General features: G+C 45.5%; 1 protein-coding gene across 2 annotated transcripts in view; it reads left to right on the forward strand.

Moving 5' to 3' along the window:
- LOC135557909 (protein PALS1-like) overlaps positions 1-15,258 on the forward strand; it is a 29,360-nt gene extending 14,102 nt beyond the window's left edge. For both annotated transcript variants that reach the window (XM_064991609.1, XM_064991610.1), the window contains exons 4-14: positions 1,282-1,359; positions 3,903-4,031; positions 4,594-4,755; positions 5,698-5,775; positions 5,931-6,114; positions 6,198-6,266; positions 6,532-6,603; positions 8,764-8,931; positions 9,313-9,515; positions 9,911-10,021; positions 14,007-15,258. In XM_064991609.1, the coding sequence (XP_064847681.1) occupies positions 1,282-1,359; positions 3,903-4,031; positions 4,594-4,755; positions 5,698-5,775; positions 5,931-6,114; positions 6,198-6,266; positions 6,532-6,603; positions 8,764-8,931; positions 9,313-9,515; positions 9,911-10,021; positions 14,007-14,183 (1,431 nt within the window). In that variant the 3' untranslated portion in view covers positions 14,184-15,258. The remainder of the gene's footprint in view (positions 1-1,281; positions 1,360-3,902; positions 4,032-4,593; positions 4,756-5,697; positions 5,776-5,930; positions 6,115-6,197; positions 6,267-6,531; positions 6,604-8,763; positions 8,932-9,312; positions 9,516-9,910; positions 10,022-14,006) is intronic.
- The last annotated feature ends 105 nt before the right edge of the window (positions 15,259-15,363 follow it).

Genomic DNA, 15,363 nt, shown 5'->3' on the forward strand with positions numbered 1-15,363 from the left:
AGGGGGAGGAGGATATAGGGAGGGGGATAGAGGTATAGAGGGAGTGAGACGGATGGATGAGAGGAAGGAGGGAGGAGAATGCAGGGGTGGTGGGAAAGAGAGGATTGGGGATTCTCTTCTTGAAATGGGCTGTTTTTTATATTTTTCTATGATGATGATGACGAAGGAATTGTGGATCTGTCTGGATTGTGATCATTCTGAGGACCATGAAGCTGTTAAAAGGCCGACTGTAGAAACACCAACGTCATGACAGTAGAACCAACTCCTCATGCTTCTATTTGACATCACATGTTGGGAGATTAATTCAGGGTCTTTAATTTCCAAGGCAACAGCCAGAGAGAAGAAGTAGTTCCAAATGGCAGTCTATTCCCTACATGCACTTCTTTTGACCAGAGGGTGCCATTTGGGCGGAGACTAAGTCCCGTTACAGTAGAGTGTCTGGAATGGGAAACCCCACTGCGACTTATTAGAGAGCAGCCAACCTGTCTGTGTGAAGGAATCCAGTTGGTAATCTTAACAGCAGAATGGTCTTTGACATGACCTTCACGTAAGAACAAAATATTTACTGTTATGGCGTTCGTATTTGGACAAAAATACCTCTGATAGCACATGAGCTCTCAGTGATAAAGCTGACACTGTCTACACATGGTATACATCGTCCAATGAAATGCTTTGTTGTAGGTTCCTTCTCGACAATGCAACAACAATAAGAAATTATAAAAGAGAAGACTATGAACATAAAGTCAATGGCTCAGTAGAATAGAATAAACATTTTAGCATCAGTATAATACAGGAAGGGGCCATATAAAGTCCAATATTTACACGTGTATTTACACGTGTACTGGGGAAGACTATGACAAGCAGAGCAGATGTACCATCGGTGGTTTTAACAATGATGTACTGCGAAGTTGCTTCTGAGGAATGACTAAAGCCTTGGCTAGCTTGTTGACAACATGTCGACTCATGACTGGTGGTCAGGAAGTTGAATAATTAAACTGTCATGTTGAATCACGCATAGAGCCTCAAGGAGGAGTTTTCAAGATGGCTGGTGATGTTATTAATTCATGAACACTTTGAACTGCATCACTATTCCAGATGACCAATGATGCTGACTTAGTGCTACTTATACAGTTGACCTTAATCTGACCCCTTTCTCTTGCTCGCTCTCTCTTTCTTGCAATCTCTTCACCTCCTCTCTTGAACTCTCCCTCTCTTCCTCTCATTCCCTCCCCTCTCTCTCTTTCCATCTCCTTTCCCATCTCTTTCCCTCTCTCTGTCCAGGTGCAATACATCCTCCAGTCCACTCAGCATAAAGAGGGTGTAGAGCTCAGTAACCTACTCACGACTCCCCACCTCCAGGTAAGAGACCTGGGACACACCAGAACTCAACCCTTAACCGTGTCAGTGTTCCTGAGCTGGCCACCTGAGAGGTACTATGGACCAAATCCCGTTTTGGAATTTGTCAGTGTTACTGAGATATATGTGAATATGCTCCATATACCATAGGCTGTACCATAGGCTCCATATACTGTATCATAGGCTCCATATACCATTTGCTCCATATACCATAGGCTCCCTCCATATACTGTACCATAGGCTGCATATACTATACCATAGGTTCTATATACTGTACCATATCTTCTATATACTGTACCATAGGCTCCATATACTGTACCATAGGCTGCATAACCTGTACCATAGGTTCTATATACTGTACCATAGGCTCCATATACTGTACCATAGGCTGCATAACCTGTACCATATCTTCTATATACTGTACCATAGGCTCCATATACTGTACCATAGGCTGCATAACCTGTACCATAGGTTCTATATACTGTACCATAGGCTCCATATAACGTAGGTTCCATATACAGTACTGTGAAAATATTTTAGGCAGGTTTGAAAAAATGCTGTGAAGTAAGAATGCTTAAAAAAATAGACATGTTAATAGATTATATTTATCAATTAACAAAATGCAAAGTGAGTGAACAGAAGAAATATCTACATGAAATCAATATTTGGTGTGACCACCCTTTGCCTTCATAACAGCATCAATTATTGTAGCTTGTATGATTAAACAATTATACCAAACATCTGCCTCAACCTTTTGCACAGTACTATACGTTCATGTGAAACCCTGAACCATCGTCACTGTTATCCAGTCTTGACATCAGCCTCCTCCAGAGGAGCTCAGGGAAGTCACTGATCAGTGGGTGTTATATGGCTCGGCTCTTTATGTGGCTTCGCTCTGTGACTGAACTAAAGGGCATGGGAAACAGCCCTAACTCTATGGGTTGCCCTGTCATAGTCTTTAATAACCTCTTGTATAGGTGATATAACAGGGCATTGTGGGTTTTGGAGTTTGGAAGGTTAACATGATGACAGTGTATCCAGCTTGCACACAGAACTGCCTTTGTTTGTGCTTCCAGCTTGAGCATGTCATCGATTTGCGGAGTAGCACAAGAGTTGCCTTTTGAAACTTGACCCTGCCTTGCTGGTCAGTGTCCAGCCCAACACGCATACAGACAGGTCACTCAGTATGGATGGCTTACGGCTGGCCTTTACATGAATGACCCCAGGTCCGTGTGCCAGCCTGGTGTTGACACCGCTCTCTAAGTAGCCACTCGTAGTGCACTGTCATGTCATTGCGGAAAGAGATTAGACATGTCGTAGGCGGTGAGGAGGGATGGGGAGATGGATGTGTGAAGACGAGGAAAGAAATAACATGCTATAACTGGGCAACTGAGAGGCTCAACACCTACTTTGTACCACTGGTGGCACCTTCATTGGGAAGAAGGGCTCATAGTAATGTAACGAAAGCCATCCTCCCCTCACCAGCCTCCTGTGCTGTATACCCTAGAAGGTGTAATCAGTAGAATATAGAGAGGATTCGGGCCCTGGTCTTGCATGCTAGTCTCTCTAGACAGACACTTTTCCTCCCACAATGTACCAATGAGCTGTTGCCCTCGGTCTGGGAATTCCGAGACTAGTTGTGTGCCGGCACGTGACCGTGACCATGTGACCGAGACCATGTGACTGTGTGACCTGCCAAACCCCACTGTTGCTCCATTGACTCCACTGGGCATCATGTCCAATTAAACACAGGCATTTGCCGAAGCAACGGCAACCAACAGACTGTGGATTATCCCTCCCTCCGGTTACGCTGCGGAATGTTCCCACTATCTGACCCCGGTTGACGACCCTCACCCTAGCTACACACACACATACACACACAGGTAAACAGATCAACAAACCCCCATGTAAAATGGTAGTGAATAGGTAACCTGCTAGGAACACACTGCCTCCCTCTCTCTCCCTCTTCTCCTCATTTCCCTTCCTCCTCATCCTTCTCGAGATCGAGGTGTTTTTATGATTGATGGAGGCGAATCCTGCCTCCTAAATGCAGGGCAGATTAAGAGGGATTGTGTGTACGCTGGAAGCTTAGCCAGCCCTCAGTCAGCCCTCCTTTCTGCCTTCCCAGGTCTCTCTTCTGCGGGATAAAGACACTCATTTGGTTTAACGGTTATTAATTGTGGCATACGGAGAGCCCGTCACCTTAAATGAAGTGAGAGGGAAATCTTTTTAGAGGTGGAAATCTTGGCTTAGAGGTGGAGTCTGCTGTTGGCTGGTGTTGTGGGAGGGAGGAAGAGAGAGACAGGGTGGGTAAAACGTGCATGTTTAATCATAAGGGATGGAAGCCGAGTTTCAATTTCCCCCCAGTTATTTACAATAACTGGTGAATATGAAAGTGTGTTGTGTTGTGAGTTGTGTGTGCACTGTGTATCAAAACGCTCCAGTTCATCCAAGTCACTACTACAACAATCAAATGGAATAAACACCCAGTTTCCACGGCACACACACTCCTTGTCTCCCATGTACCTGTGTGTTGTCTCTCCCAGGCTCTGATACAGGCCCATGACAGGGTGGCAGAGCAGGAGTTGGAGCCGGACCCAGAAGAGAGTGTGATTCAGTACATGGGAGAGACCGTCAAACTGGTGCGGCTGGAGAAGGCCGGTGACATGCCTCTGGTAAGACACACACACACACACACACACACACACACACACACACACACACACACACACACACACACACACACACACACTCATCTGATTAAAACAATCAAGAATATCGGTGCAAATGGACCAATAAAGCAAATATTGCACTGTATTGTAATGTACTGTATATTATTGTATTGTAATGTTGGGGCGGCAGGTAGCCTAGTGGTTAGAGCGTTCGGCCAGTAACCGGACGGTTGCTGGATTGAATCCCCGAACTGACAAGGTAAAAATCTGTCGTTCTGCCCCTGAACAAGGCAGTTAACCCACTGTTCCCTGGTAGGCCGTCATTGTAAATTAGAATTTGTTCTTAACTGACTTGCCTAGTTAAATAAAAATGTAAAAATATAATAATAATTAATAAATATAATAATAATGTACTGTATTTGTATAGTACTGTACTGTATTGTAAATTCCCTGATGTAGACTTGTCTTTCTAGTTGGTGTGTGTTTATGTCAGGTACATCTAGGTGGTTTGTACTGATGAGTCTATCTGACTGGTAGTGTATTTGCCTGTGTGTCTTGTCCCCAGGGAGCCACAGTTCGTAACGAGATGGACAGCGTGGTGGTGAGTCGCGTGGTGAAGGGCGGGACAGCCGAGCGGAGTGGACTACTGGCCGAGGGAGACGAGATCCTGCAGATCAACGGCGTGCCCGTCCGTGGGAAAAACGTCAATGAGGTCCATGACCTTCTGGTGAGGAATTGGTTCATTGAGAATCGCTCACACTGGATATCACACACACACACACACCCCTGGGTCGCTCCTCTTTTCAGTTTGTTGCAGCTCGCGACTGGAACGAGCTGCAACAAACACTCAAACTGGACAGTTTTTCTTCATCTCTTCATTCAAAGACTCAATCATGGACACTCTTACTGACAGTTGTGGCTACTCTGTGTGATGTATTGTTGTCTCTACCTTCTTGACCTTTGTGCTGTTGTCTGTGCCCAATAATGTTTTACCATGTTTTGTGCTGCTACCATGTTGTGCTGCTACCATGTTTTGTGCTGCTGCCATGTTTTGTGCTGCTGCCATGTTTTGTGCTGCTACCATGTTGTGCTGCTACCATGTTGTGCTGCTACCATGTTGTGCTGCTACCATGTTGAGCTGCTACCATGTTGTGCTGCTACCATGTTGTGCTGCTACCATGTTGTGCTGCTACCATGTTGTGCTGCTACCATGTTGTGCTGCTGCCATGTTGTGTTGTTGTCTTAGGTCACTCTTTATGTAGTGTTGTGGAGTTAATTTGAATGAAGCTGATTCCATGTACTGTAGATTGGTCTCTCTCCTCAGACGGAGATGCTTAGTTAATTTGAATGAAGCTGATTCCATGTACTGTAGATTGGTCTCTCTCCTCAGACGGAGATGCTTAGTTAATTTGATTTAAGCTAATTCCGTGCACTGTAGATTGGTCTCTCTCCTCAGACGGAGATGCTTAGTTAATTTGAATGAAGCTGATTCCGTGTACTGTGGATTGGTCTCTCTCCTCAGACGGAGATGCTTAGTTAATTTGATTTAAGCTAATTCCGTGTACTGTAGATTGGTCTCTCTCCTCAGACGGAGATGCTTAGTTAATTTGATTTAAGCTAATTCCGTGTACTGTGGATTGTACTCAGTGTCATTGGTCTCTCTCCTCAGACGGAGATGCATGGCACTTTGACCTTCCTTCTCATCCCCAGCTCTCAGAAGAAAACTCCCCCACACAGAGAGACGGTGGTAAGGCTCCTTCAGGGTGTGTGAGTGGTGTGTGTGCGCGAGTGCCTGTCTGCGTGCATGCACAACATGTGTGTTCAATTATTACATCATAATCAGTTACTAAATTCTTCTTCTGATGATGATGATGATGATGATTACGTCACCCATGTGTTCAGATGCACGTGAGGGCGTATTTTAACTACGACCCATCTGATGACCCGTACGTGCCGTGCAGGGAGCTTGGCCTGTCCTTCCGGAAGGGAGACATCCTCCACATTATCAGCCAGGAGGACCCCAACTGGTGGCAGGCCTACCGGGAGGGAGATGAGGACAACCAGCCCCTAGCCGGGCTAGTACCAGGTACCCAACCCTAACCCCAACCCTAACAACCCCTACCCCTTCATTTTTTTCCCCAAAGTAAATGTTTCTTCCCCCTCTCCCAGGGAAGAGCTTCCAGCAGCAGAGAGAAGCTATGAAGAAAACCATTGTGGACAGGAATCCTGACAGCCCAGGTAAGGGGATTACCAAATATACTGCTCAGTTACACACTCCAGGCACTATCACAGGTGTCTAAACACAAGCATACACACACACACACACACTCTCTCTCACTCTCACACACACACACACACACACACACACACACACACACACACACACACACACACACACACACACACACACACACACACACACACACACACACACACACAATCATTATGATCTGATATGCTCTAAATCATCCGTTGATCATTTTCCACTTCTCATTTTCTCCAGGGAAGCTTTGGTGTTCAAAGAAGAACAAAAAGCTGAGGAAGAAAACCATGTACAACCCCAGCAGCAACGTTGGTAAGGCTCGTTCTTTCTCCTACATCTTTTTGGTCCAATCCCAAATTGACTGCTAGACCCCTATGCACTTGTGTATATTTGATTGGTGTGAGGAATATGGTGAAAATTCCACTTAGCCTATCAGAGGTGGAGCTACTACCATATTGCTCACACCTGTCAAGTCGTCTCAGATATCCACCACATAGGAGGGCATAGGTCATAGACACCCCATAGGTATAGGGGTCGATTTGGGACTTGGCCTCTCTCTGTCTCTCAATGTCCCTATGTACATTATAATAGATTTTCAGACGATTGTAAAGTATTCAGACCCATTGACTTTTTACACATTTAGTTACGTTACAGCCTTATTCAAAAACCGATTTAAATAAATAAAACATCCTCAGCAATCTACACACAGTACCTCATAATGACAAAGCAAAAATAGGTTTGTAAAAATTAAAAACTGAAATATCTTATTTACATAAGTATTCAGACCTTTTGCTATGAGACTTGAGACTCAGTTGCATCTAGTTTAAATGTATCATTCTTGATCTTTCTACCACCTGTGGTAAATTCAATTGATTGGAACTGATTTGGAAAGGCACACACCTGTCTATATAAGGTCAGCTGACAGTGCATGTCAGAGCAAAAACCAAGCCATTAGTTTGAAGGAATTGTCCGTAGAGCTCCGAGACAGGATGGTGTAGAGGCACAGATCAGAGGAAGGAACCAAAACATTTCTGCAGCATTGAAGGTCCCCAAGAACACAGTGGCCTCCATCATTCTTAAATGGAAGAAGTTTGGAACCACCAAGACTCTTCCTAGAGCTGGCTGCCCAGCCAAACTGAGCAATCAGGGGAGAAGGGCCTTGGTCAGGGAGGTGACCAAGAACACGATGGTCACTGTCATTGCTCCAGAGTTTCTCTGTGGAGATGGGAGAACCTTCCAGAAGGACAACCATCTCTGCAGCACTCCAGCCCTTTATGGTAGAGTGGCCAGACGGAAGCCACTCCTCAGTAAAAGGCACATGACAACCCACTTGGAGTTTGCCAAAAGGCACCTAAAAACTCTCAGACCATGAGAAACAAGATTCTCTGGTCTGATGAAACCAAGATTGAACTCTTTGGCCGGAATGCCAACGTCTGGAGAAAACCTGGCACCATCTCTATGGTGAAGCATGTTGGTGGCGGCATCATGCTGTGGAGATGTTTTTCAGTGGCAGGGACTGGGAGACTAGTCAGAATCGAGGCAAAGATTAATGGAGCAAGGTACAGAGTGATCCTTGATGAAAACCTGCTCCAGAGCACTCAGGACCTCAGACTGGGGCGAAGGTTCACCTTCCAACAGCAAAAGAGTCCTAAGCACACAGCCAAGACAATGCAGGAGTGGCTTCGGGACAAGTCTCTGAATGTCCTTGAGTGGACTTGAACCTGATTGAACATCTCTGGAGAGACCTGGAAATAGCTGTGCAGCGACGCTCCCCATCCAATCTGACAGAGGATCTGCAGAGAAGAATGGGCGAAACTCTGTAAATATAGATGTACCAAGCTTGTGGCGTTGTACCCAATAAGACTCGAGGCTGTAATTGATGCCAAAGGTGCTTCAACATATAATTAGCAACAATTGAAAAAAAAAGTTTATTCTTTGTTATTGTGTGTAGATTGATAAGATTTTAAAAATATATGTTTATCCATTTTAGAATAAGGCTGTAACCTGAACAAATGTGGTCTGAATACTTCCCGAAGGCACTGTAAAATCGGTGCGAACTCGGTTCGGACATTACATTCAGAGGTGCTTAAGTACTCTCGACCAGCCTATGTTACTGGTGTGTCTTAGAGTTAAAGTATGAGAGTGGAAAGTCCTCTCCTGGCAGGAAGTCTTATTACCTCAGTCTTGTTGGCACACAGGAGGCTGGACTCTGGGGCACATTCAGAAATGAATGGATTGGGTAGAACAGATATGCCTCTGACATGTACCCAGTAATCATGCCTGCTCTATGCATGGAATTTCTATCTGCCATGTTCCCCCTCAGCTGAATGTTGTGGAATATTCTGATAGAAATATGTTATGTAGAACATATATACCTATCTGATATGTATATAGAGTAACATTTCTGTAACATTTCAATCTGCAACACCTTCAGTAAACCCCAACCTCTCTACTTACCTCTGTCGCGCCCAGACTACTCCGCCGATGACATCCTGACCTATGATGAGATGGCGCTCTACCACCAGCCGGCCAATCGCAAGCGACCCATCGCCCTGATTGGTCCGCCCAACAGCGGGCAGGACGAGCTGCGGCGGAGGCTGCTGTCTATCCAGCCGGACAGATTCGCCAGCGCCGTGCCACGTTAGTAGACCAATCAGAGCAGGGGATTGGGGGGTGGGGCAAGACTTGTGATGGGAACAAGATCCACTTGTTCTTGTGGGAGGTTAAGTTCGTGGCCTGTTAGGTTTTTATATATTATTTAAGTGTTGTGATTATTAAACAGACTTTAATTATTAAACAGACTTTAAATAAAGTTTGATTGGGGTTTGATAGCTTGAAGCATTGACAAATTACTGCAGCAATTCAATCAGGTAGGGTCGACGTTACCAATACATACAGATTAGCTTTTAACAAATTCTAATTTATTTTTTTATTTTAACTGTTTATTACAATAAATCAGACAAAAACTTAATTATTCATTTATTATACCAAATTCTCATTTCAACAATCGTTATCACTCAGATACAACGAGAAGCCCACGGATACATGAGAAGAATGGGAGGGAGTACCACTTTGTGAACCGGCTGGCGTTTGAGACGGACGACGCAGCAGGGAAGTTCATCGAGTCTGGGGAGTACGACAGGAACTTGTACGGCACCAGCAGTGACTCGGTTCGACAGGTCATCAACTCAGGCAGGATCTGTCTGCTGTGCCTGCACACTAAGGTAGGAAACTACATTTTCATAAGCCCTACATAGCACTTCATAAGTACTACATTAGATGCTTCATAAATCATGTGTAAGTAAGTCATTCTACATAAAGGGTGATATGTCCTCACACCTGGTGCTTAGCCCTTGTGACACACTTTATGTAGCATGTCATTTTAAGCATCTTTACAGGCCTTATGAATGGTTCATAAAGGCTTTTTAAGCCTTAAAAGTTATGTTTAGTTTAAAGTGGGACTGTTAGCCGCTAGTTGAGAACATGTTGTGGAGGAAATTTCATATCATGTTTTGAAAGCATACTATCCATGCTGCTATTCCTCTATTCTCTATCTCCCTTTTTTAAAATCATTTTCTCCCCTCCTCCTGCTGCTGTTTCCTTTCGTTCTCTCCGTCAGTCACTGCGGGTGCTCTGGTCCTCCAACCTCAAGCCCTATGTGATCTTCATCGCTCCTCCCTCTCAGGAGCGATTGCGCACCCTGCTGGCCAAGGATGGAAAAAACACAAAGGTACTTATCTCACAAAAAGCCCTTTATCAGCAAGTACCATAGATACATTAATATCCACAGTGAATGTATAACATGAATCACACTTATCATGTTGATCATTATACCTGTGAGAAGCTATAATGAACTATTTCTCCTCTGCTGGTACAGTAATAGTTCTGCCTTGAGCTTACATCTAGCCAGGATATCTCTAAACCCCTCCCTCCCTCCTGTTTCCCTACATCTAGCTAGGATATCTCTAAACCCCTCCTTCCCTCCTGTTTCCCTACATCTAGCCAGGATATCTCTAAACCCCTCCCTCCTGTTTCCCTACATCTAGCCAGGATATCACTAAACCCCTCCCTCCCTCCTGTTTCCCTACATCTAGCCAGGATATCTCTAAACCCCTCCCTCCCTCCTGTTTCCCTACATCTAGCCAGGATATCTCTAAACCCCTCCTTCCCTCCTGTTTCCCTACATCTTGCCAGGATATCTCTAAACCCCTCCTTCCTTCCGGTTTCCCTACATCTAGCCAGGATATCTCTAAACCCCTCCCTCCCTCCTGTTTCCCTACATCTAGCCAGGATATCTCTAAACCCCTCCTTCCTTCCTGTTTCCCTACATCTAGCCAGGATATCTCTAAACCCCTCCCTCCCTCCTGTTTCCCTACATCTAGCCAGGATATCTCTAAACCCCTCCCTCCTGTTTCCCTACATCTAGCCAGGATATCTCTAAACCCCTCCCTCCTGTTTCCCTACATCTAGCCAGGATATCACTAAACCCCTCCCTCCCTCCTGTTTCCCTACATCTAGCCAGGATATCACTAAACCCCTCCCTCCCTCCTGTTTCCCTACATCTAGCCAGGATATCTCTAAACCCCTCCCTCCCTCCTGTTTCCCTACATCTAGCCAGGATATCTCTAAACCCCTCATTCCTTCCTGTTTCCCTACATCTAGACAGGATATCTCTATCCCCTGTCCTTCCATCCTGTTTCCCTACATCTAGCCAGGATATCTCTAAACCCCTCCTTCCTTCCTGTTTCCCTACATCTAGCCAGGATATCTCTAAACCCCTCCCTCCCTCCTGTTTCCCTACATCTAGCCAGGATATCTCTAAACCCCTCCCTCCTGTTTCCCTACATCTAGCCAGGATATCTCTAAACCCCTCCCTCCCTCCTGTTTCCCTACATCTAGCCAGGATATCTCTAAACCCCTCCCTCCCTCCTGTTTCCCTACATCTAGCCAGGATATCTCTAAACCCCTCCTTCCCTCCTGTTTCCCTACATCTAGCCAGGATATCTCTAAACCCCTCCCTCCCTCCTGTTTCCCTACATCTAGCCAGGATATCTCTAAACCCCTCCCTCCCTCCTGTTTCCCTACATCTAGCCAGGATATCTCTAAACCCCTCCTTCCCTCCTGTTTCCCTACATCTAGCCAGGATATCTCTAAACCCCTCCTTCCCTCCGGTTTCCCTACATCTAGCCAGGATATCTCTAAACCCCTCCTTCCCTCCTGTTTCCCTACATCTAGCCAGGATTTCTCTAAACCCCTCCTTCCTTCCGGTTTCCCTACATCTAGCCAGGATATCTCTAAACCCCTCATTCCTTCCTGTTTCCCTACATCTAGCCAGGATATCTCTAAACCCCTCCCTCCCTCCTGTTTCCCTACATCTTGCCAGGATATCTCTAAACCCCTCCTTCCCTCCTGTTTCCCTACATCTAGCCAGGATATCTCTAAACCCCTCCTTCCCTCCGGTTTCCCTACATCTAGCCAGGATTTCTCTAAACCCCTCCTTCCTTCCGGTTTCCCTACATCTAGCCAGGATATCTCTATCCCCTGTCCTTCCTTCCTGTTTCCCTACATCTAGCCAGGATATCTCTATCCCCTGTCCTTCCTTCCTGTTTCCCTACATCTAGCCAGGATATCTCTATCCCCTGTCCTTCCTTCCTGTTTCCCTACATCTAGCCAGGATATCTCTAAACCCCTCATTCCTTCCTGTTTCCCTACATCTAGACAGGATATCTCTATCCCCTGTCCTTCCTTCCTGTTTCCCTACATCTAGCCAGGATATCTCTAAACCCCTCCTTCCCTCCTGTTTCCCTACATCTAGCCAGGATATCTCTAAACCCCTCCCTCCCTCCTGTTTCCCTACATCTAGCCAGTATATCTCTAAACCCTGTCCTTTCTTCCTGTTTCCCTACATCTAGACAGGATATCTCTATCCCCTGTCCTTCCTTCCTGTTTCCCTACATCTTACCAGGATATCTCTAAACCCCTCCTTCCCTCCTGTTTCCCTACATCTAGCCAGGATATCTCTAAACCCCTCCCTCCCTCCTGTTTCCCTACATCTAGCCAGGATATCTCTAAACCCCTCCCTCCCTCCTGTTTCCCTACATCTAGCCAGGATATCTCTAAACCCCTCCTTCCCTCCGGTTTCCCTACATCTAGCCAGGATTTCTCTAAACCCCTCCTTCCTTCCGGTTTCCCTACATCTAGCCAGGATATCTCTAAACCCCTCATTCCCTCCTGTTTCCCTACATCTAGCTAGGATATCTCTAAACCCTGTCCTTCCCTCCTGTTTCCCTACATCTAGCCAGGATATCTTTAACCTCTGTCCTTCCCTCCTGTGTTTCCCTGCATCTAGCCAGGATATCTCTATCCCCTGTCCTTCCTTCCTGTTTCCCTACATCTAGCTAGGATATCTCTATCCCCTGTCCTTCCTTCCTGTTTCCCTACATCTAGCTAGGATATCTCTAAACCCTGTCCTTCCCTCCTGTGTTTCCCTACATCTAGCTAGGATATCTCTAAACCCTGTCCTTCCTTCCTGTGTTTCCCTGCATCTAGCCAGGATATCTTTAACCTCTGTTCTTCCCTCCTGTGTTTCCCTGCATCTAGCCAGGATATCTAAACCCTGTCCTTCCTTCCTGTTTCCCTACATCTAGCCAGGATATCTAAACCCTGTCCTTCCTTCCTGTTTCCCTACATCTAGCCAGGATATCTAAACCCTGTCCTTCCTTCCTGTTTCCCTACATCTAGCCAGGATATCTAAACCCTGTCCTTCCTTCCTGTTTCCCTACATCTAGCCAGGATATCTAAACCCTGTCCTTCCTTCCTGTTTCCCTACATCTAGCCAGGATATCTCTAAACCCCTCCTTCCTTACTGTTTCCCTGCATCTAGCCAGGATATCTTTAACCTCTGTTCTTCCCTCCTGTGTTTCCCTACATCTATCCAGGATATCTTTAACCTCTGTTCTTCCTTCCTGTTTCCCTACATCTAGCTAGGATATCTCTAAACCCTGTCCTTCCTTCCTGTTTCCCTACATCTAGCCAGGATATCTCTAAACCCCTCCTTCCTTACTGTTTCCCTACATCTAGCCAGGATATCTCTAAACCCCTCCTTCCTTACTGTTTCCCTACATCTAGCCAGGATATCTCTAAACCCTGTCCTTCCTTACTGTTTCCCTACATCTAGCTAGGATATCTCTAAACCCCTCCTTCCCTCCTGTTTCCCTACATCTAGCTAGGATATCTCTAAACCCCTCCTTCCCTCCTGTTTCCCTACATCTAGCTAGGATATCTCTAAACCCCTCCTTCCCTCCTGTTTCCCTACATCTAGCCAGGATATCTCTAAACCCTGTCCTTCCCTCCTGTTTCCCTACATCTAGCTAGGATATCTCTAAACCCTGTCCTTCCTTACTGTTTCCCTACATCTAGCTAGGATATCTCTAAACCCCTCCTTCCCTCCTGTTTCCCTACATCTAGCTAGGATATCTTTAACCTCTGTTCTTCCCTCCTGTTTCCCTGCATCTAGCCAGGATATCTCTAAACCCCTCCTTCCCTCCTGTTTCCCTGCATCTAGCCAGGATATCTTTAACCTCTGTTCTTCCCTCCTGTGTTTCCCTGCATCTATCCAGGATATCTTTAACCTCTGTTCTTCCTTCCTGTTTCCCTGCATCTAGCCAGGATATCTTTAACCTCTGTTCTTCCCTCCTGTGTTTCCCTACATCTAGCCAGAGGACCTGAAGGAGCTGATGGAGAAGGCCTGGGAGATGGAGCAGGCCTATGGCCACCTGTTTGACACCGCCATTGTTAACAGCGAGCCAGAAACAGCCTTCCACGAGCTGCTACGACTCATTGACAAGTTGGACACAGAGCCCCAGTGGGTACCCTCCTCCTGGTTGTGCTAGGGGTCAGGGTTCACCCTAGAGGTCAACCCCAGGGAGCCTCATGAATGAGTGTGGCCTGGGTCGTGTTCATTTGGCACCAAACGGAAGAAAACAGATTGAAACAGGAAGGGACTACATGGACTCGTCCAATAAGAACCACTTGTTTTCATTTTTAGGGAAAAAAAGTAAACGTTTCACTACAGTGTATCCTAATGAACATGACCCACAGCTCTGAAGGAATGACCCTAAAAGGAAGAATGGACAATGATCGTTGAGGCCACCGTTAGACCCTCGTTGACACAAAATAGAGGGCCCCATGCCTTCTCTGACCAAAAGGGTGACTTGTCCTAACTAGCCTTCTTATGGAAGGTGGACTTAACTACATTTGCAGGGATGGATACTGTCTTATATATGTGTTTTTTGTCTGTGTGAATGTTCTTTTGTGTCAATGTCGTCAACATTCCAGTAGCCTATGCAGACATTTATCCGAAACTGTAGAAAACAGATTTCAACCTCAATAGTTATATGAAACCGTAAAATGTGTATTTTTTTTTAGAAGAGGTGATTTACCATTACCTCAGACCCCAATGTAAGGAATACAACGCCCAGGAGCAATATCTCTCAATGGAGGACCAATTTGCTATGTAACTTTCTCCTAGAAGTGAGAACCAAAGAGAAGCCGTTTGTATTCTAAATATGGTAAGGTAGTTGCTGTGTATGAACGATAGTACTGTGTTGTTGCGCTTGTACCTCAATCATCACCTTAGTAGCTATTGTCTAGTTAGTGTATCGAGGGGCTTGATTCAGTCATTATCGCCGGAGATAATATAGCGTGCTTGAAGTTAAGGTCATTTTCCGATTGAGCCGACACATGCAGTGTTTATTGGGAGTCCAGTCTCCGCAAACACGGGAATGTTGCCTTTAAATTTCAATCGCACTGAACTTCAGCGCTACACATTAAATCAAGCTCCTAGTCAGGTTGAATAATTAGGAGCTGTAGCCTACTTCCAACAATTAATCTGACAAACATTTTTCATTGGTACTTTATAAGCAGAACTCAAGAAGCCATCTTCAATAAAATTAACATTTCTCTTGAGCACGGTTTCATAAATGTTGAACATTAGATACAGGAATGCTTTTGGAATACACTTCATAAATATCAATTGTTTTACCTAAACATGCAAGTAAGATCAGACTTGGG

This window comes from Oncorhynchus masou, chromosome 16 (assembly GCF_036934945.1).
Source record: "Oncorhynchus masou masou isolate Uvic2021 chromosome 16, UVic_Omas_1.1, whole genome shotgun sequence".
In the NCBI taxonomy this organism is placed as follows: domain Eukaryota; kingdom Metazoa; phylum Chordata; class Actinopteri; order Salmoniformes; family Salmonidae; genus Oncorhynchus; species Oncorhynchus masou.